Source organism: Schistocerca nitens, chromosome 10 (genome assembly GCF_023898315.1).
Source record: "Schistocerca nitens isolate TAMUIC-IGC-003100 chromosome 10, iqSchNite1.1, whole genome shotgun sequence".
Lineage (NCBI taxonomy): Eukaryota > Metazoa > Arthropoda > Insecta > Orthoptera > Acrididae > Schistocerca > Schistocerca nitens.
Genome location: NC_064623.1, coordinates 126460803 through 126484936, shown reverse-complemented (window position 1 = coordinate 126484936; position 24134 = coordinate 126460803). Strand labels below are relative to the sequence as shown.

At 39.1% G+C, this 24134-nt stretch overlaps 1 protein-coding gene across 3 annotated transcripts in view; it reads left to right on the top strand.

Annotated features, from left to right (window-relative positions):
* LOC126210462 (uncharacterized) overlaps positions 1 to 20112 on the top strand; it is an 86669-nt gene extending 66557 nt beyond the window's left edge. For all 3 annotated transcript variants that reach the window (XM_049939696.1, XM_049939695.1, XM_049939697.1), the window contains exons 4-5: positions 1212 to 1319; positions 17908 to 20112. In XM_049939696.1, coding sequence (XP_049795653.1) covers positions 1212 to 1319; positions 17908 to 18772 — 973 coding nt within the window. In that variant the 3' untranslated portion in view covers positions 18773 to 20112. The remainder of the gene's footprint in view (positions 1 to 1211; positions 1320 to 17907) is intronic.
* Positions 20113 to 24134: the final 4022 nt, after the last annotated feature.

Sequence of the window (24134 nt, the reverse complement as noted above, 5' to 3'; positions counted from 1 at the left end):
ATTGGCATTGCTACAATCTGGAACAAAGTAAATGTATGTTACTTTACTGCTTTCCTACAGTCAATCCAGCTTTCGTGTGCGCAATTTTAGGTGTATCGAAACTAATTGCAGGTAATTTGCTTTTCACTTAGAATACTTATCTGCAAAAAGTAAATATTCTCTATACCTTTAGTTTGTGGAATAGATTGCTAAGGCAAAAGAACCTAGGACAAAGTTTAGCAGAGATCTTGATGTACGGCTGGAGTGATTCCGTGCGATGAGTAATGGAGATCCTGACATTGATATTACTGACTCAGAGAATGAGAACTGTGTGCATGAAAGTCGTAACAATTCAGTAACAGAAAATGAAGTGTCAGAAAATATTGAATATGAATCGCAGGAAGAAGTAATTCAGTAGCATGTATTTCTTTTAGGGAAAGATGGAGTATCTAAATGGAGGAAAAGTAAATATCCTATCCATGTTAGAAAAAAGATCTTGTTATATTACTACACCTAAAAATGAATCTCATACAACAAAGAAATATATATTACAATGTCATTTTCGGACGAAAATGTTACACCCATTATTGCAAAATGTATTGATGCTAAATAAATTAATATATACTTAAATGAAGTTCGTGGTAAATTTTCTAGGAAAAGGATTGGTTTTTAATATCCGTTTGGACCTCGGAGACATTCTAGAAAGAGTTTATCAAAGTTGTGAGGTAAGTCAGATGGCAGTGGATTTGAATTGTGCTACTTATGCATGAGTGAAAACTGATTCAGATTGTGCACTTGAGATGTCTGAGGTTAGATAGTATACCTGATAGAGGTGTTTGTAGCAAGAATGACAAGTTGACGGCTATGAGAGAGGTACTGGAGCTGTTAACAAACACTTGCCTAAAATAATTACCATCTGTTGTATACCATACTGAATATGTGTATTAAGTGTATTATATTTGGATTTAAATAAAACACTTCTAAAATCAGTCATATACACCATTCAAACTGTCCAAATACACCATTTATGTTGTGGAGGACACCTGTCATCTGCGCAAGTAACTGTGTCAGAAATTATAGCAGAGAACTGAGGATTAAACGTTAATAAGAATCACCCTGTATATAATACTTTAGAGTGCCATAATGTTGAAGTGTTGATTTTTGAAGATGTTCATTCTTTTCCTTATTGTGATTGTTATAAGTGTGTTATGTGAAGTGAAATATTTTTTCAGGGATAAACTGGCTCCTGTCGATTTACGCCTGTACGGGGACGACGTGCTGTTTTATACATTTTATGCATTTGTCTCCGAAGCACTGCAAATACTGGCTGCTAATGAGCTGTAAGTAATTCACAAATGTGTGCTCTACTTTTGGGATGGTATGAGAAATAGGTTTTAACGTGCACTTCATGTTGTATTTGATTTTTTGTTATGATCTCTGATTGCCTTTGAAACATATTGTCTTGTTGGATCTCATTTTTTGTGGCACCTGTTACCTGTAGTTTGACGACTTCTTGTGTGATGTTTTTTTTTACATTTTCTCTTGGGAATATTAATGTCTGTATTAAGCATTGTAATAAAAGCAGAGTAGTTTCTTAATGATTATCCTAAAACAAAGAGGTGGTGCAGTGGTTAGCACACTGGACTTGCATTTGGGAGGAAAACTGTTCAAACCCACATTCGGCCATCCTGATTTAGGCTTTCCATATTTCCCTAAATAGCTTCAGGCAAATGCCGGGTTGGTTCATTTGAAAGGGCATGGCTGATTTCCTTCCCTGTCGTTCCCTAACCCAATGGGACTGATGAGCTCACTGTTTGGTCCTTCCCCCATATCAACCAACCGACCTAAAACAAAGTGAATGGTGAAAAGTTGTTTTTCTTTTTACGAATCCTATCATATTAAAAATGTAATAAGATCATTGTGAAATGGTTATTTGTTTAACAAGTGCAATAAAGTAACAATATGATTTTAGTAGTTGCATTAAATGTCATCCATTTCTTAACATTTTTCTACCATTTCTTTTATTATTTGTATCCTGCACATACAAAAAAATCACAAGTAGACAAGTCATGTGAACAAGGTGCCTAGGAACCTATGATTATTGTGCAACCTTCTGTTAAAGATCTGTGATACAAGACAGTGCCAGGTGAGATATGTCATAGCACATTTAGCTCCATCTCGCTGCAAAAAATGCTCCTTTAACTGAGAGTACAAGTTCTCAAAAATTTTAAGATAAACATCTGTATCGACATTGGTTTCAAAGAACATTGAACCAAATAATTCGACAGTCAGAGACCACACACGAAACTCGTTATCGTGAAGAGGAATTTGTGAACAGTGTGAGGATTTCTGGTGAACTGATAGTAATTAGCGTGGCTATTCACATGCCATTAAGGTGAAACTGACCTTCATTACTTGTGCAATACAATTGCTGTCCCCCTTGCACCACTCCTTTCTCTATAAGGTTGAAGTAATGCTCAAAAACATGAAACGTAAAAAACTTTCAGGTGTGATAACTAAAGTACAGAGTGACGAGATATACATTTGACACCTGTCTGTTGTGAAAGCCGTCTGTCATATCTTTTTCAGTAGTTTTTTCAGTGCTTCTGAATCTGAAACTGAAGCCTCACATTTACACTCTGAGTAAGAGGCATCGCCACCAAACCATCATTTTATCAACTTCTGAATGCCACGTTTTGCAGGAAATTTGGAGTTCGGGAATCTTTGTGGAAAAATTGCTCAAGTCTTCTTAAATGAGGCAGTATGGATTTAAACTTGAACTCTGCACACACCTTCATTCACAAAATATCGTATACTTTACTTGAATGAATGACGAGAAGACATTAAAAGCACCTTCAAGTGAGAGCTGAATTTGTGGCAATTAATTTCCCCATCATGAGATTGGGCAAGTGAGAAACATTAAAATCATGCTCCTCACAGAGCAGAGCTGCTTTTATCTAGGATGTATTGTAGCACCATCAGTGTACCTGTGATAATATGTAATTTTTTTATGGAGGGGCTGACAGAAGTAAGTAGTTAGTTCTCAAGATAGTGTCTTCCTGATTATTTGCGTGTGGATTGTCTAGTTTGCAGATTGTTTGTGCATCTGAAAAGCTTGCAATATTTTTCTCCAGCAAACTGGAATAAACAACACTTAGCAATAACTGTCATTTCCATTGTTTAAATGACTGCCATGTGGCAACAGAATACCATTTCCATTGTCACCAGGTAGCCTGTTCTGTGTAAATCGAAAACAAACTCAGTTTTCTGATGTTAATTGATATGTAAGTGTCAATGAAGCAAGTTAAAAGAACTCAGTAAAACAGATGACGGAGAAATGAAAGAGATACATGTTGATATTAATATTAATTGAAAGATTTGAGAATGGGGAAACTGCTACAAAACTATAATTGCTGATTATGGTATTGGAATGCAGGTTGTTCGGTTATGGTACTGGAATGCGGACTGTTTGGCACATTAAAAAGAATTGGTAGAAAATACAGGATTTTGTCAGGAAATGGGATTCTAATTCTGAAGGACTATCTGCAAGAAAAAGCGTGAAGAGATCTACATTTGATGAATGAGATACTGTTCTTTTGCAATGGCTTAGTCAAAAATGATCACAAGGTGTCATTGTTTAAGGTCGATGTGTGCCAAAAAAGCTAAATATTGAAGCTGAGTTAGAGGGAGAATTTAATGCCTCATCTGGATGACTAACCAGAGTGAAAGATCACAGGATTCACAAACTTACAGTGCAAGAAGAGTGGCTTAATTCAAATATTACAGCAGCTGATTCCTTCTGGGAAGAGCTCCAGAAATCTGTGCAAGAAAACAATTTCGCACCATACCAGATATATAATGCAGACAAAAGTGGTCTGTATTGTAAATGTCTAGCAACCAGAACCACTGCCTTTAAGAGCAAAGTTTGTGCTCCTGGATATAAGTCATTTAAGGAATGCATAACAGTTTTTTGCACCACTAATGCCTCTGGGAACCAGAAAGTGAAACTAAAGTGCGCGTCATTTATGACGGCGGCCGAGTTTAGGTTCGTTCTGCGCATCTAACGTCACAAAACACAGTCAGCCAATGAACAGAGAACGACGTTGCCAGAGCTCGACTGCAGTACAGAGCACGGACGAGTGTCTTCAGTTTTAGAAACGTTCAGTCATAAATAAAGCAACTGAATGAAATCAATGTCTTGATAGCAGAATTTCTTTTATAGAAAGTTTGCAAAAAACATTCTTTATACCAATTGCTTCATATATTATTAATTAATTAAACCAAACAAGCAATAAGCCTCCTAATTCAGGCGATAGCAAGGAAAGGTGTTTGTATCATCCTCACTAATCGCTTTTTCGCAATAAAGAACAGCACTAATTGTTTATTTCCTATTGTACTTCGACGAAACGTGAGTAATTCATAGTCATAACAGTATTTGGCGGTATTTTGCGTCCCAGTTTAAAGTCCTCCAGGATCTATATTGAATAATGAGCTGCGTTAGCGTAATGGTTAATGTGTTTGGCTGCTAAGCGAAAGGTTCCGAGTTCAATCCTTGTTCTGTGCTTAATATTTTCTTTATCTAAGAACAATATCGAAATGTCTTACTTCATGAATTTTATTCGTTTGAATGTAATTTTTGAAATTTCGAGTGGCAACTGAAATCAACCATACGGAAAGTATACGCTATGGACTTTTACCTCTGCAAACTCTTAAAAATTTCGTGCAGTGGTTTACTACATTTAATGCTGCACAATAACTGCGTTGAACATCGAAACAAAATTAAGTCATTTATGGGGGGAAGGTATCAGTCAAGAAGATGTGTAAAATTCAAATTTTTGGGCCAAATAGTTTTTGTGAAATCGAATGATAAGTGTGTCAAAGCAGTCGGAACACCAGTGTCTGCACAGGCGAGCAGTGCAGTGATGACAAAATCGTGCACAGCGCGAAATGTGGGGAGCACGTCTCTGTAGCACCAAAAGGGTTAATGCGGCCGTAGTGGCTTTACTTCATAAACTGCGCGCTCCCCCCTAAACGTAAGTTTGCTTGGCGCGCGCAACTGGCAACGCAGCAATCTCCCGCGTCTGGGCGGGCATGCGCGAACCGCCAAGATAAAAGAATTGAACTATAGTAGTGATTGAAAAATCAATAAAACCTAGGTGTTCAAGAACGAGGGTTGGAAATTAAATAGTGCCAACTATTTATTCCCAACCAATACAAAAGAGTTACATGTTTGCACCTGTTACTGTCCTTCAAAGTAGTCACCAGCGTTGTGTAGAACCCATTGGCAGCGATGTGGAAGGCGTAGTATACCTTTAGCAGAGCCTGTTCTGTTGATGGTGTGAGTGGACCTGTCTAAAGTTATGGTGATTCTTGTGTACGACTGTGATGGTGTTATCCTAATGCATTACCAGGGTGTATATGACCCAGGACAACCAGAAGAAAACCGGGAAAAGCCCGGGAATTTTTCAGAATTCCGGGATTTTTTTCATTTTTGTTCTCAGTCATTTTTTTGTTATTTTGACTGGTAAGAAATAATAATCTAACAAATGATATTACTGCATCCCGATACAGCAGAATAATACTGCAGTAATAATACATGAACGAGAGAAAAAAACTAAAATAAAACTTAAGTTGCAAAAGAAATGTGCCATGTACACAACAAAACACAGTGCTCATAGAAGCGTCGGCCAGTAGCAAAGTGTGTCAAAGGCTTTAGGAAGACTACGCAATGCTTCATGACAACAAATTGCCTCCGATGAGCATGACGGCATAACTGTTTACATTAGATTCGTGTGAGCAGTTGCGAGCGGGCCCATTGCATGCCCAGTTGATTCGCGCATGTACCTTCTCCCACTTCTGGCTACAAAACTGTGGCTATTAGCTGTATAAGCAAGCAGCAAGATGATACCCGGAAAAATTTTACTGGCGCACCCAAGCTGCCATATTCGCAGGGAGCAAACAGCGGTATCTGCCCCGGGCAGCAATTTCAGTCAAGCACTAATCACCTTGCAGAACAATGAAGTTATTTTTGTTGGTTTGCTAAAGAATTATGGCTTTATTAATCTTTTCGGCTGAGGCAGTCAATTTATTTGAAATGAAGTCTTTAATTCCACACTATTGGCTATTTTCAACTGTTCGCTGCATTTCAAAAGAGCATGTTTTCATCTTACAGCACGTATGGTATTATGCCATAATAAAGAACCAAAAATGAGATAATACAGTACTGCTAGTCCAATAAAATTTTCAACCGAATCTGGACATACGAATGGGCACTTTAAGCCGAATTATGCATGTTAAGCCGAATTATGCATTTTAGTATGGTTCACGAAATTTCTCTGATGTCTTGGTTCTTTTATCGCACTTAGTTCATTTAAAAATCAGCTATTTGAGGACAACTGTTTAGAAAAAATTTTGAGCCCAGAAGATCAGGCGTTTAAGTCTGTATTAAAAATTTTACTGGCACATTTGTGTGATGTATCCTAAAGTGTAACACGCGCATAAAAGATCAACGTTATACATGAAAGTTTAGCTTCTCTTGCAGCCTAATAGTCTCTGAGACCAATATTACATGTGAAAGCTCTGCTTTTCTTGAAGCAACACTATGTATATTAATTTACACCATTAACTTTTCCTATTTGTGTGTACACGCTACTTATCAGTGATAATGCTATTGGCTGAGTACATCGCGTGTCCTAAGCTCTGAATATCCGCTGTATTGTCTGGCGAGATCACGTGACACGAGGTACGAATGGCTTACAAAAGCGCATCGCAATCTCGATTTCAATGCTTCGGAAAGTAACATGAGGTGTTTGGTGGAATTTGAATTTATACTTACGTAATACGAAAATAAGCAGCGTACATTATCTTTTTTTCTGAGTTTCGTTTTCTAAAGGGCTGAGAAATTCTACGCCGGTGTATAAAACAATAACCATTCAAACGATTGATAAGTTTTACAGTTACGAGGAAAAATATGTCACATAACACAGAAAAAATGTATTTCCACCCGGGAGAAACTGTGTTTTTAACTGGGAAATCCGGGAATTTTTTTTCCTTGTCCACGTATACACCCTGATTACGTTCCTCCACGGCAGACCGTCAATGCACAGTACTGCTGTTTGTTTTTGGAGCATCACTTGGGACCGGGTTTGTGAAAGAAGCGGCGACACTCTGTGCGCAACCCACCCATTATTTTGCACAACAGTGCGCGGGCACATACAGAGCAAACTGTGGCTGTTCTGTTCGGGCGGTGGGACTGGGCAGTACTGTACCATTCACCATACTCCCCGGACTTAAGTCCTTGTGACTTTGACTCGATTCCGAAGATGAAGGAACCAGTTCGTGACATTCGCTTCAGAACTGTTCGAGAGATTCTACAGGTAGCAGACGGCTCCATTGGAATCGTCAACAGAACAGGCTCTGCTAACGGTATACTACCCCTTCCACGTCGCTGGCAACGGGTTCTACACAACACTGGTGACTACTTTGAAGGAAAGTAACAGGTGCAAACATGTAACTCTTTTGTGTCGGTTGTGGATAAAAAGTTGCGACTACTTAAGTTCCGACCTTCGTATATCACAGCTGAGTGTCACCTTATGCATTATTACAACTGAAAAGGAGCATGAATGGATAGTGAAATTTTCAAAAACTGGTTTCACACAAATTTTGTACCACAAGCTTTGATGATCTCTAGAAGAGAAAGAATTGCCACAGAAGGCTGTTTTATTGCTTAATAATGCTTCTTCACAACCCAATGAGAGGATTCTCATATATGCTGATGGTCTCATTGTAACCAAGTTTTTACTGCCTAATGTGATGGCCATTATAAAGCCAATGGACCAAGGCATAACTGAGTTGGTAACAACAGCACTACACGGCTTGCCTACTGAGAATGCTTGTTAATGAGGATGATTTGGTGGTGCTATGGAAGAAGTTGACAATTCTGGATGCCATATGTAGGATTTCTGAAGTCAAGGGAAGAAAATTCTTCCAGACATAGTAGAAAGCGATTTTCATGGTTTCAGTAATGAAGAAATGACAACTGCACAAATAATGAATATGGCAACTGGGTTAAATGGCTTTGAAGATGTCAAAGAAGAAAACTTGAATGAGTGGCTGAAGCTCAGTGCCTGTGAACCTGGCTTCAAGTACACTAGTGATGTTGTAATTGTGGTCACTGCTTCACAACAAAACAAATAAGAGCACAGTGAATAGGAAAATGGAGGTGAAGACATGACCTTGACAGTCACTGTACTGCATTGCAATGTGTGGATACTTTTCTAGCTTATATGCCCAGAGGGGTTTTAGTATAATGTTATTACTGCTACAAGAAAAATTCAAACTGTTGTGCAAAAAACCAGTCAGTTGCTCTCAGAAGCAGTCTAATATCACAGACTATTCTAAGAAATAAACAGGCCTACAGTACGTACTCACAGAACTTGAACAAACTTTCAAACAATGAACACATGTTTGAAAATATCTCAATTATTCATGTTTTCTAATTATTCGTACATCTTCTCCCCCACATTACCCTGAATAATCAGGGGTATACTGTAGTTTTGAAATATATATGACAGGTATCTTGAGAGACTATTGCCCATGATTGTCAAATTGTTGGTAGACTTTCTGATTACATGTGATTCATTTGTGTGGCAACAAGAATTCATAATTCCACATTTGAGTAATTTTTGGATTTGAAATTTCATTATACCTAGTTTATGAGGGGCAGTTGCTGCACCTGCCTTGGAACGTTCATTGATAACATCTGCCACAAGCAGTTACGGGCATTAACGTATGGCAGTTTAGTAGCTGAATTGAGCAGTCAGTGATGCATTAATGAAATGATTTTCTTCCAGTCACAGGAAAACTGAGTATTATTTTCCATCCAGTATATTGGCAATTCCGTAAAGAATCGAATTCCCTCATATAAAGCAACTTCAAATGTCTGTTTACTTTACAAATGAGTTAATGTATTGAATATTTGAAGTTAAGCATGTAAGCGAGTAGTAGTTTCGAAAAGGTTTGAAACTATGTTTGAAGTTTGTTGTAAGTTGCTAAGTGTTTTCTTTATGAAATACTGAACGAATATAGTCTGGGTTATTTTTAAGCAAAAGCTAGCTTTTCATCCATCTCATAAATCCTGAACTATGCGTTGTACTGTTATGTAATTGTGAAGGTACATTAAGTGGTACATACAGGTACTGTCTGGGAAAGTGTTGTAAATAGAGTTAGTAGTAAAGAAGAAACAGGTTAATAGTCATGTGTTATGCAGTAGTTTTATTCCAAGACCAGCAAAAATGTAGTAAGTGATAAACTTTTTTCCTTTCACCATTTTCATAATTTTCTTGCTCTCATTCTGAAATGCGGGATGAATACAGTCAGAGTAATTTGAGATGTACTCATATATGCAGTTTCTGAATGTAATACTTGTCTCACGATGTACTTAGACCTTTAACATACGATTATACCGCTCAACAAGTAAATTATGACAGCATTTCAAATTTTTTGTTGCCGCTCAGGACACCTAGAGAGGCAGCCTGGAACTCGGGCAATGAATCGAGAACCACAAATCATCTTACTGTGTCAGTAATATAAATGTGATGACAATCTCAAATAACTTGTGGTCAGATTGTGAGCAGATCATATTGTCGGGGAAAAACGTGTTGTTTGCTGAGGTAGTATTCAACAGTGGAAAATCCTGGATGGAATGTAACAGTATTACGAAAAGGATAGTTGCTACTCACCATATAGTGGACACGCCGAGTGGAAAGTAGGCACAACAAAACGACTGTCAGACAACGAGCTTTCGGCCAACGAGGCCTTCGCCAGAGATAGAACATACACACACGTGTTCACGCAAACACAGCTCACGCACAAATGAACACAGTTTCCGGCTGCCGAGACTACGTCGTGAGCAGCTGCACGTGATGGGAAACGCAACTGGGTGGTGGGGGTAAGGAGGAAACTGGGGCGGGGAGGGGGGGATGGTAGGCTAGGGGTAGGGGTACGGAGATGGTATAGTGCTGTTTGTGGGAGCATACAGGGACAAGCTGAAGAGAGGGTAGGGCAGCTAGGTGCAATTAGGAGGTTAGATTGAGGACAGGGGTGGAGTTTGCAGAAAAGGAGAGGGGTAAAAAGACATTGGTAGAATAGACGACTGTCTTAGTGCGGGGATGGGAACATGGAAGGGGCTAGAAGGTAAGGACAAAGACTAAGGAAAGTTGAGGCCAGGAGAGTTACAGGAACTAAGGTATATTGCAGGGAAAGTTCCCACCTGCACAATTCAGAAAAGCTGGTGTCTGTTCTTCAATTCAGTGACTGCTTCACAGCCTGTGTCATCAGGATCCTTCCAACCAACAGCAGCTTTTCTGAATTACGCAGGTGGGAACTCTTCCTACAGTGTGTCCTACGTTCCCGTAACCCTGCTGGCCTCGACCTACGTTAGTCCAGCCCCTTCCCTGATCCCATTCCAGTGCTACACAGTCTTCTATTCCACCAATGCACCTAGTCTTTTTACCTCTCTCCTTTTCTGCTGTTCCCACCTCCCCCCTGCCCTCCGTCTAACCTCCCAACTGCACGTACTGCCATAACCTCTCTGCACCTCGTCTGTGTAGGCTTTCACAAGCAGCACTGTACCATCCCCCTACCCCTACCCTGCTGTCCCTCCCCTCCCCTTCCCCAACCCAACCTCGTCCATACCCCCACCCCCAATTGTCTCTCCCATCATGTGCAGCTGCTCGCAGTGTGGCCTCTGCAGCTAGAGACTCTGTGTGTGTGTGTGTGTGTGTGTGTGTGTGTGTGTGTGTGTGTGTGTGTGTGTGTGTACGCACGCTTGTTGGCTGAAACCTCATCTTCTGACAGTCTTTTCTTTGTGCCTATCTACTTCTCAGCATCTCCATTGTATGGTGAATATCAGCTATCCTTTTCATAATATTGTTTGCTGAGGCAAATAAACATTAGCACATAGGGACATAAGATAACAGTGTACAGATGGCTCGTTGTCATCTTTAGGTATCACTGGTCTAAGATTTGTATTATCAGCACGCTATCTTATCTCACTTCACTCGTACAAATATAGATACAACCTTTTCATATTCATCAGTTTTGCTAATTCACAACCAGACTGTCACTTTCTGATCTAGACTCAGGGTGTATATGACCCGGGACAACCGGGAGATCCGAGAAAAACCCGGGAATTTTTTCATCCGGGAGCAAACCGGGAAAAACCCGGGAATTTTGTAGAATTCCGGGAATGTTTCATTGTTTTAGTTTTCAGTTAAATTTTTGTGATTTTGACTGGTAAGAACCAATAGTCCAACAAAGGATATTACTGTATCCCGTGTCTGCAGGATAATACTGCAGCAACAAAACATTAACAAGAGGAAGAAAAAACAAAAATAAAACTTAAGTCGCAAAGGAAATTCGCCATATACAGCAACAAAAAATAGTGCTCATACAAGCATCTGCCAACAGCAAAGTGTGTCAAAGGCTTTAGAAAGACTATGCAATGATTCATAACAACAAATTGCCTCCGATGAGCGTGATGTGGCAGCTGTTGACATCAGGTTCGTTTGAGCAGTTGCAGGCGGGCTCTTGTGCATGCGCAGTTGAGTCGCGTACGGGTAGTACCTTCTCCTGCTTCTGGCTATGGATGTGTGGGTGGGCGACACTATCTAGTATTGCCACGGTTCGGAAATATAGTGGATCCGGGGCTGATGCACAGAGCAGTCTGAGTTGTGGTGCGGAGGTGGGTAGTCTCCACGTGATCGGTGTTTACGTTTAGTGATTTTGCTGTTTCCTCTTCATTTATTACTCTCACATCAAATGAAAACAAAACGGATTTCTGTGGACCGGAGCTATCAAATGATTGAAAATACGTTCGCATAATTACGGAAGGCTAAAATATGTTGTTATTTTCAGGTTTTATTTCCACCTTTCTGACAGTCAAGCCTTAATCACCCTGCAGAACAATGAAATTATTTTTGTCGCTTTGCTAAAGAGATTTGGCTTTTATTAATCTTTTGCGCTGAGGCAGTCAATTTATTTGAAATGAAGTGTTTAATTTCACACTGTTGGCTAGTTTGAACTGTTCGCTGCATTTCAAGTGCACGTTTTCCATCTTCTGGCTTGCATGGCATTATGCGATAATAAAGAACCAAACATGAGATAAAACAGTACTGGTACTCAAGACAATTTATATCCGAATCTGGACATACGAATGTGCACTTTAGGCCCAATTATGCATTTTAGTATGGTTCACGAAATTTCAATGAACTTGAAGTGTCCTCTGATGTCTTGTTTCTTTTGTGACATAGTGCAAGATCTTTTAATGTTTTACACGTACGAACATACTGGCTTCCTGTGTCATCGTAGCTGCGCAAGAGCGGTGGCGCCTGTTATCTGGCGCTCTGTGGCCACTGCTGAAATGAATCAGTCTCTAACAGGTTACGGGAAAAACATTGCGGATGGTGGTTTGAAAAGCGTTACTTTCAAAGTAAATTTCCTTTTACACAAGATGAACTATATGCGAGAATGTATGATGAATTTCTTAAATCACAGAGCATTTGACTCTCAATTAAAAAACAGCTCTTTGAGGACGACCATCTAGAAGAATTTCGAGCCCAGAAAATCAGACATTTACGTTGTCATGAAAAATTTTACTGGCACATTTGTGTGATATATCTTAAAGTGTAACACGCGCAAAAAATATTAACATTATATGTGGAAGCTTAGCTTCTCTTGCAGCTTATTAATCGTTGAGACTACGATTATATATGAAACCTCTGTTTTTCTTGTAGCAACACTATGTATATTAATTTGAACCATCAACTTTTCTTATTTGTGTGTTCGCGCTACTTAAGAGTGATCTTGCTATTGGCTGGCTACATCACGTGTCCTATGCTGTCATCAGCTGGCAAGATCACATGACCTTAGCTATGACTGGCTTACAAAAGCGCATTGCAATCTCGATTTCAATGCCTTGGAAAGTAACATGCGGTGTTTGGTGGAATTCGAATTTATATCTTTGTAACACGAAAATATGCAGCGTACATGTTGCTGCTGCACATCAAAGATCTTTCCAAAACGTCCTCCCCCCCATCCCCCCCCCCCCCCTCTCCCAAGTTTCATTTTCTAAAGTGCCGAGAAATTCTACATCAGCTTATAAAACCATAAACATTCAAAAGACTGATAAGTTTTACAGTGCCAAGGAAAAGTATACTCTCACATAACACGGGAAAAAATGTATTTTCACCCGGGAGAAAGTGTGTTTTCAACTGAGAAATCCGGGATTTTTTTTTCCTTGTCCATGTATACACCCTGAGACTAGACCTGAACAAAACCTTGGAGTACTCTCTCGGCACAGATGAGATTCATAAGTTTGGATGAATTCGTCAATTATATTGCTAATATTTGCAACCATTCTTCCTTAGATGAATATATTTGAAGTCATTAATAGTTTTTGCAACACAGTAAGTACAAGAAGACCGTCTAATAAGTAAACTGGATAAGAAATTCGCCACCATCAGGAGACTTCACACCAGTAGTGTATGACACCTTCTCTACACTTCATAGAAGCCTCCGTTCAGCAAGTAAGAGAGTCCGCAAATTTCTCGAGGTGTGCTCTATCTAGCTGAAGCCACTCACTGATGGTAAGACCCCAAAAAGGTACAAAATTATGGGGTCGTCGATTGTTGCGTTTGACCTGCTGTTCTATATAGTGTCAGAAATTTTTGTGCAGGATCAGTTGATTTGACGGGCCAGTCAAGATGTGGTAGGGTGCCTAATTGTCGGTCAAACTGGAACGTACGCGTACGACACTGCTGTCATCAACTTGGAAGATGGTAACATTGGCAGCATTCTTGTTGTGAAGATACAGAAGAAAGGGCAATACTCGGTCACTGGGAATACTGAAGTAAACATCCCAGTTTTAATTGTAAGTAATTTGAACAAGTGGGCCCGAATGACGGTACGAAAAACACAACCTCGATGCTGCAGAACTACTTCCCACGTTAAGTACACCCTGCACACAGTGCAGATTAAACACCTCGTTGTGCTGTCGGTGGATTCAAAATCTCTATGGCAGTATATGCCACCGGTTTGCTGCTGTCCAGTTTCTGTGTCGTTTGGTCTGTCAAAGACTTGGCATTCTCTGTGCTGCAGTGAGCAGGGCATTTTGCAAGGTACCTGACTGCAGGTCTCCATTGCATGCATTTCTCTTCTTAGTGTTCACCTATAATATGGTAGAAATGGGCTTGTGTTCACAAGCAGTGGCAATTTGTGCAGATTTGTAAACTGTTGTCACTGACGAGGCACGAGACTCGACCTCTGGTCCCTGCCAGTTAAGATCCTTTTACAGACACTTCTGTGGAACTTGTCACATAGCTGCAAGTGTTGTACCATTCCTTGTAGGCTCATTGGACAGTCTGCATCAATACACTGACGAATTGAACAACTTCTTTTACTGTGTTGTACGGTCAAATCGAACCACTATAGGAGAAGAAAGTATTACCTATGCAAAGATACTAATTGACACTTTGCTGTAGCCAAATTGTTGGGTATATCAAATTCAAACATCTGCATTGAGTAATTTCTGCATGGTAGAGGCCTGTAGCATAATATAGGTCACAGTATGACATTTTAAATGATAGTTAATTCGTGGTAGGTCTTAGAGTTTATTATTCTTTCACACTATACGCTTATTTCAGTCTTATTGCCATTTTCTAGTACAACCTGCAATTATTATACATGGTATAGATGTTGTCACCTAGATGGTATTTTACATTTAATATGCACAAAGATGTATTTATGTTAAGTTGTTCATAGCATATCTACAGACTGCACCTGTGCCTGATCACTATTTTCTTGCTGCTTTGTATTATGAACAATTATGCAGTTTTCACAAGGTATGACAGTTGGCTCTACTTTGACAGCTTATTAACTTGATCCAAGTTTACTTACGTTTAGTTATTGTAACATACTTGTATACTGGATATGTATATGGTGGTAATTTTCTTGCTTTCTTACGTTGTGAATAATTTCAGATTTTTTGTATGATTTGACAGCTGGTTCTATATTGACAGCTTTATAGCTACATATGGTCAAATCTTACAAAAAATATGTAATAAGCAGCTAACAGAAATTAACTATGCATTGAAATTTATATTCAGTTCTTTCATATTCTTGGAAGCTATAGTAAAGTAAATGTACCACAGTAGTGTCAGGTTACCTCGTAACATAAAACCCTTGATAGCTAAACTTCTATCAAACTATTTGGGGTGTATGCGTATGACAGCAGATCATTACTCAGGGATAGAAGAGGCATAGGCATAGAAGGGACAAGTGCACGCATGCACACACACAAGCATCCCCATCACCTCACTGTCCCTACTCCGACCCATTTTTGTCATCTCTACTGGATGCTTTCCTCAACTCCTTTTCACCACTTCTCTAATGGCCTTCCCTCCAGTCTCTTGCTCTACATCTTCATAGTGTGCATATTACTAGACATCTTCTTCTCATCCATTCTGCTAACATGTTCATACCATTTTAATCTTTGTTTCTCAGTCTTATCTCACCAGTGTTTCTCGTTTGTTACACCTACCCAGCTTCTCGAAAACTTCATTTCACTTGGTTGCACCTCGCTTTTTTTCTTTTCCTCAGAACCCAGTTTCCTCCAGTGTACAAGGCAACTGGTATATAATATTTTTAGTACAGCACCTTTTTAATGTTTCTGTGGGACTTCTTTGTTGTTCGGTAACATTCCTCTCGCACTTCTCATGAGATTAAAGTTATCGGCTTGCCTAGCATGTTCGCTGATTTCTCTGTCGTATCTTCCATTTTTATATTTTATACTCCCCAGGTTTTGGAACTTTCCAACATTTTCTGCTGCTTCCCACTAAATGTCAGGCATCATATACATCTGTCCTTTTTCCTTGTTGTGCCCCCTCATCCAGCAGTTATTTACATTAAATGTCAGGCCATTATCTTAAACAACTTCTGTACCTCATCCTCATTGGTCGCCCACACCATCAAAACAAAGGAGAGTGCTCAATCCTCCAGGCATTCCAGTAAATAAACACAGAAGTCCTAATAGTGTCTGTGGAAGCACATATTCAATGTATCTCTGAACTTGGCAGCATCTATTGTTCACATTTCTCCTTAGAACACAAATTTGTTTGGGTTAAGTACTAGACCTCCATTTCCTAATCGTCTAATATCAGTATTGTAAAATTGTGGATGGAGATAGTTCAGTAAGGGAATGTAGTAATACTTAATAGTTAATTGTCTCATTTATTTTTTATTTTATTTATGTATTTATTTATTTTGTCTTAAGCATATTGTGATTTGATCAATTTTTACGCTAGACACATTACACTTTCATTTACAATACATCATCAGTGGTGCTTCTGTAAATATAAAATTCATAAATCGTTTCTAAATTTTCCTGTTTATAGATTAATTACATTATCCTTTCTATATTTGATATACAGTGTTAATTATGCCTTTCTGCATATTCAGAAGCCAATATACTTTTCTCCTCGTGTTGTTAGCAAAGGTTGAAATAAAAAAGGGAACTTCATTGCTCATTAACGCAACTTGATTTTTCTTTTTTCCTTTTTCTGCACTTGTATCTTTTACACCTCATTTCATTTTTGTAAGAGTTACACGAAGACAGTTACAGCTTCCTTTGCACACTGTGCAGTTCGTTAGTGGATACAGGAGCAAGGAACAGATTCTGTTCGTGAACAGAGTATTCAGATACTAGTTTATTCGACATATAATATCGTGTAGTAAAAATAATACATAACTTTGTCGTCAAATTTGCAGTGTCAGTTGCTAACAGTTGATCTGATTGTAGAAATATATACAGATACAAGAGATTTATAAATCTGTCACAATTCGGCACAATGTCTATTTGGAAGGTGTTGAGCCCTGGCCACTGTGAAAATCTATAAATGTTACTCAGCTGGCAAACACACAAAACGGGCTCAGAGCACAAATGTTTGAACGTAAGTACACCCACCACCGGAGCTCCAGAGGGCGGCACGCTCGCATCTCGTGTGCAGCGGTGTAACCGTTTGCGTCAGGATCCTCGTGCTGTGGTGGCGGATGTAGGAAACGCAGCAGCGTAACTGGCAGCGCAGGTGCCAGAAAGTGCCACGGAGATGACTTGTACGAAGTTTTACAGAAGTGAAGTGCAAATAGTGCGAGAGCAGCAAAACAAAAAGTTTGTTCCTAAAAGCCGAAACGTCGTGACGGTCGAATGTTGATTTGTCAGGAAGAAAGTTTTTAATCTATAAATGGAAAAATTTAGAAACATACTATATAATTATATTTACAGAACTATGACCGACGACACTTCGTACAAGAAACAAGCAAGACCTAGTTTCTTTCCAATGTAACTATAAAAAAAAAAAAAAAAACACAAAAGTGCTTCTTATACAAGTCCATAAAATTTTTTAATGCCATACCCCAACATATCAGGGATCTTCCAATTCAACAATTCAAAAAAAAAGTAAAAGAATTTCTTCTTGAGCTCAGCATTTATGAAACATGAATTTTTAAGGGAGGCAAAGAATATACACTTTGTGATCAGTTTTTATATGCTTCTATATATGAGTAAGTCTGTAATTGGCTAAATTTACTATGCAATATCAGTTTCTACCAGAAGTTTCTCAGTTTTGTATTTGTGTGAAGGTACCATAATTATTTGTGTAATATTTATATTGTGTAGTATTTTTCTTGTTTTTGTAATTATTTGTGTAACATTTATACTGTGTAATATTGACTTTTGTAATGCCTCAGATGATCTCTGAGGTCTCTACCACAATAAAAATCAATCAATCAATAAATAAATACCATACGAGGCAACACTTTTGCGGACAAGGGAAATGACCGCTGGATTATCGATCGGCGGAATTGTGTGTGCAGTTACCTGAGAGGCTGGCGGTTCCACATACAGCGACGAGTGTGGCTGCGGCAGACTTCACGCAGCTGGGCGATATTCGAGCCGTGGTCGTGGCAGGTGGTGGAGCGCGACTTGGACGTGGACGTGTCGCTGCTGGAGGGGCGGCCCTTCCCGCCCAAGTCGTACTGCGCCCGCAGTTCGGCCTCCGAAGCCGAGCGGGAGGTGCCAGGCGTCGGGGCGGTGCCGGGGCGCGTCCGGCCCGGCGTCCCCCGCCCGCCATTCCCACAGCACTGCCACAGACAGGGGGTGCAGGCCGCCCGCCACCACCACTGCCACCGGACGCAGTTCGAGCGGCGGCAGGGCGAGTGCCCGGATGATGGGCACCGGGAGGCGCACCTCGAGCTCGAACACTTCCGCGAGCGGCCGCAGCCGCAGCACCGGCACGAGTCGCAGCAGGATCTGCGGCAGCGTCGGCAGCTCGAGTTGCAGCAGCAGCAGCGCTGGCAGCACGAACTGCAGCAGCAGAGGCAGCTGGAACAGCAGCAGCAGCAGCACCACCACCACCACCCTCAGGGCCAGAGCCGACAGCTGTGCAACCACCACAGCTACCAGCAGCAGCAGCAGAATCTCCACTTCCACCAGACGCTTCAGCTGCAGCTGCAGCAGCACAACCAGAACCAGCAGCAGGCGGTGCTTCCAAGTGACTACCACCACGCCCAAGCTGTGCACCGCCAGCTGCACGTGCAGTATCACCAGTTCGGCGGCAACGTAGTAGTGGGCCTGCCGCCGGTACACCACGGTGTCGCCGTGGCGGATGCCGCGGCAGACGGTCGGACGTCGGTCGTGGCGGCGGCGGCAGTACCTCCCGACTGCCGAGTCACGATATGAGTGCCCGGCTGCAGTTCTGCACGCTTCTGTATGCCGGTGGCTGAATAATTGCCGCATTTCTGACTGTACGCTTGAGCTGTGGAAGATTCTCGGCTGTTATAGTGCCTCGTGGATAGGTAATGAATATGTTTGTTCAGATGGGCACCTTCTGTGGTGGGGTATATATCTCAGTTATTATTCCTTTTTTCTGTCTTAAGTGATCTGCAATTTAATAATGTTCTGCAACGTACGTGTTTGCTTTTATTTACAGAGCGTCATTAATGGTGGTTCTATAAATATACTGTAAGTCGGACTTTCACATTTTGCCATTTATAGACTAAAAATAGTTTTTCCTTGCGAGATGGTGTACAGTATACTTACAGTGTTTGTTACTCCCCTCAACTCATTCCAAAGTCTACTGGTTTTTCCCATGCCATCAGCAGAGGCTGAAGGGGGGTGAGGGGGAGGGGGAAGGGAGACCTCGGTTTGACTTTCACCAACCCCAATTTTTCAGCTTTTAGGAACTCACTTTTTCTTTTGATGTATTAGCATTTTGTGCACTTCATAAAACTTCCTACTACTGATCTTCGCGCTACATTTTACAAAAGTAAGTGTAGTGTAAAAACTACAAATGTAGCAAAAGAATGAGCAGGTTTCTAAAAGCCGTAGAATTGTGATAGTGAAAGTGCACCGATTTTTTTTTTCTCTTAACCTTTGGTAACAACAAGAGGAGGAACATGTTGACTTGAGAATACGTAAAAAGAATTACTTAACACTGTTTGCCAGATACATAAGGAAAAATGTTTTTAATCTATAAACAGAAAAATTTAGAACTATTTTACATTTACAGTACCCACACTTATGCTTTGTAAATAAAAGTGAAATGCTTCTGATGTATGAATCTATGAAACTGCTGTACACTTAAGACATAAAAAGCAAATAATAACTGAGGTAAGTAATTGCTACGTATTACTACATTCCCTTACTGAACTATCTCCGTCTACTTTCTCTGTAGTTCCTTTAGGAGAATTATCTCATCGATGCCTCGTGTGGAGGTTGTAGGCAAGTAGGTGACTGACCTAGTAAATGTATAGCCAAAATGTGAAAATGCTCAAAAAACACTTTCTCTAGTGATTACATTAACCAAATGCGCACACAAAAGCAATAGAGTGTGAAGAGGAACGTAAGTGAACTGGGGTGTGACACCAGGGTGTTTTGTTGTCCTGTTGTATGTGTGCTAGTGTCCTTTGCTAGTCATTAGTGTAGGAATACCAGTCTGAATTGATACCCAATGTCTTTCTTTAACTAGTTATAAATTCTTTCTTCCTTTGTTTGTGTGTTTGTGTGTTTGTGTTTGTGTGTGTGTGTGTGTGTGTGTGTGTGTGTGTGTGTGTGTGTGTGAGGGGGGGGGGGAGTGGGGGGGGGGTTGTGGTCTCACCTTTGCACAGAAAATTAAATGTTACACTTTCTTTTAATTTGCATAGTACCTGACAGTTGATGTTTGCTGTAAGCTCACATTTTAAACTTGACAAATAATGTATCAGATCTGTTGGCTTATTTCATTGTTGGAATATTCACACTTGAACAACTTCCGATATTGTTGCTAGATGTGTAATTAATTTGAGCTGTTGGCAGCTTGGAAGGAAATAGATGGCTTTTGTTCAAACATTTTTGCAGTTTTTTCTGTATACTTTTCTAGTCCTGATAAGCTGCCAACAAATAATAATCGTATTTAATTCAAGGTTATCACATATTTTAGCGATATGTGTGTGGTGCTGACATGGAGGGGCATTGTGCATCATAAAAGAATTACTTTTCAGCATATTGAGTTATTATGTATTGCTTACTGCTCATTTAATGCTCATGGCTTCTGTCAGCAGTTCAATTCCTTGTATTCTATTTTGAGGACTAGTCATGTCGATTTTTTACTAGTTTTCAGTGTGTGCCTCAGTCACTGACTAGTTGCGATAACATAAATTGCTCAGTCTTGATACGTAATAGAATGGAGATAGAGGAAAATAATATATGTTAGTAGTATCGGCTTCTCCGAGTAACTGAATGGGAAAGAGGACTGTTGAATTTACAATAAGGCATACGCAAGAATAATGCGTAATAGTTTATCTCTAACTTTATTTCATAAATAAGAAGAAAAAGAGTAATATTTAGTGATATGTAGGATATTTACTGTATATCCCATATTTTATGGTTTCTTGAAAATGAGCCCTCTTTCAGATAAGAAACTGAAGGAACTTTCTCAGTATTCGTTCATCGTCATTGTATTTTCTCACATATCATCTCATATTTGAATGTAGACCACCAAAAGGCTCTCTCAGAATGTGCAATGTCCGTTCGGTACTGTTACTTTGCATTTGGCGGTTGTCTTCTGTGGTCAGATTTTGAGACAGCATTTTAAGAGACTTGTTGGCTAGTATTTAAGTACTGATCATAGGATGTCAAACTTGTGTTGTGTCCAGTTTATCTCTTCTGTACGGTAATGATAGGCACAGCAGGGTTTAATCTTCAACCTGATTGTCTTTATTCTGTGAAAACTTTACAACAAACTGCAATTTACATATGAAAGTAGTTGGTTTAAATTTCCCTTCAGTACTCTTTAGGATAGTTACAGTTCATCAGATATTGTGCTATAAAATAAGGCATCTGCAGGTATGACATCAGAAAAACATTTCATCAGCAAAAACAACTCCTAAGTATGTAAACCATAGACTTTTTTGTGTAAAAAAAACTCCTGGCAGTCAATCTTTAAGTTATTTTAGACATGTGGAATATGAGATAAAGATCAGAACAAATCTTCTTTAGCTACTTGTATTCAAACTCTACCATATGGCAGATGAAATTAATTACCACCTCACAAAACTGCCATTTTTAAATGTAACTCCATGCAATAGTTGCAGCAGTGCCCAAATATGTAACAGAGTTGTGGTCTAATTGATTTTTTGGAAGTGAATGTGAATCATGGTGTTTCTTGCATGGTAGGCCAGTCACAATTTTCATACCTAAATAGTTCTAAATTAACTTTCAACCCCGCGTTTCAAGTTTCACTGTATCTGCTTTCACATTTCATTAGAGTCTGTGCTTGTAGCAGTTACTGATGTGTTCGAAACAGAAGGCAAATGAAATGTTGTTCCTTGCTTTAGCAATTAGAACAGAAGATTCTGGAATGAATATATCAGTTTTATTTTTATTCATTTGATGAGTGGAAGCAGCACTCATGATAGTAGATGTGAAATCTGATTGTGTACAATCAAGTTCCCCTTTCACATAAAGGAAACGCCCAATCACTAATTAGCTCTTACTGAACTGATAGCCAGTTTGGTCTGTTTAAACAGATATGTTTAATCTTGTTGGATGTAGAAAATTGTAAAGCAAAGTAAAGGAAATGTGTGTGTGTGTGAAGCACTTGGACTTCATATGAGAAGATGACATCAGGCCTGTAGTATGCTTTTGTTAATGTCAGTGTTTTGCAGGTGGTGGTGTTGGTGTGTGTGTGTGTGTGTGTGTGTGTGTGTGTGTGTGTGTGTGAGAGAGAGAGAGAGAGAGAGAGAGAGAGAGAGAATATGACACTATTTTCCATTAATTATTAATATCACCAAGTGTTTTTGGGACCATGTTTTTTATTATTACAATAACTATTAATCCTAGTACTAGTAGCTGCAGCATTATGAATGAATGAATGAGTGAATGGAGTGAGTTTAATAAACTGTAGGAAATACTCAGTGTTTAATACCTGGAAATCTATTTTGTAAACAGAACTGTCTAAACTCCTGTTATGTGTATTTAAATATGCAGTCATTTGTTAAAACTGAAATAGAAACAAAAAAATATATTTTCATACCTAGTCATAAGTACAGTTTAAAAACAGAGAGATTGAATTTATAAGCACAATTTTTATCAATACAAAATAGAAAAAGGACGATATTAATTGTTTGTATAATGTTTCATATTTTAATACTTTGTGTAAAATCTGTGAATGCTGTTGTGTTGTACAATATATCAGAATGCATCCTGATTGGACACATTAGCTTTACAGTTGCTTTAATAGGTATTTAATGTTGTGACGTTTACAGGCATATTTGCTCTGCTTATATGCTTTAATTTTTTTTAAAAATCTCAGTATCTCATAGTAATGTAATCTAGAATTTCAAGAAAGTGATAATTACGTAGAAAGTGCAAGCAATATTTTCACTGTGAGAGAAATACTTTTACACCCCCTTGTTGTAGTAAAAGGGGGATTGTGTATGCAAACATTTGGCTGTTTGCAGCTTCTAGAAAACTATAGTGTTGCAGTATGCCAGTTCTGTGATAATCCTAACCATTGCAGATATGTAACACTGTACAGTACCTGTATATTGTATTGTATTATTCCCACATAATGTTTTTGCCTTAGTGGTGTGTCTGGTGGCATTACGATGTATAAACATTGAACAGTGGCACTTCACACAAAAGTTACCCTAAATTTTTCTCTTATTACATATATCTGCATTCCACAACTCCTTGTTATTGGACTCTTCGACATATCTGTGCTTCATTTCTAGATATTTTTTGTATAAAAAAAAAAAAAGGAAAAGTAAGGCTCTTCAGGAATAACATGGAAAACAATGTTTCATCAGAATGCATCCTGAGGTCAAACTGAATTTGTCCAAAAAAAAGAAAAAAAATTATGAAGAAATCGACAAAAGAATAAATAATTAAGTATATGATACAGATAACTCTAGCTGCTATTTACATACCTGTAGCTTGTGTTTTTGTTATTACAGTATCAGCGGTTTCTTCTTATAATCATTTAGAACCTTACATCATATATTATATTCACTGTGTGGAGTTGGGCTTTACAGGCCTACAAATAGCTAAAAATCTTCACATACTTAGTGTTTTATATTTATATTCAAATTGTGTTAACACAATTCATTTACTGTGTGACAACATATGTATCAAAAATTATCTGTTTTATGTTTGTTGAAAAGTATTAAATAGTTTTGTTTATGACCACAATTTCAGTTGGAATATTATTTCATGTTTTTTTTAGTGCAGCTGTGACTCTAGGCAGAGTGACAAAACTGTGTATGGAAAGAAAACCATACCCGTAACTTAATTGGTAACTGAAATAACTGCCAAGCTACAAGTCAGTTTTTCATGCATAATACTCTGTCGGCTGTTACTGCGTATAAAAATGGAACTGTCAACCTGACTGTAAACAGTTAATTATATATTCTCAAAAGACAAGATCAAACAATGGAAAATTCAGGATGGAATAACAGTACATATTAGGATAGATAGCTACTCACTACATAGAGAAGGCGTGGAGCAATGCAGAAGTACATTTAAAAGTAGACCGTTGGATATTATTAAGTTGTTATACTAAGTC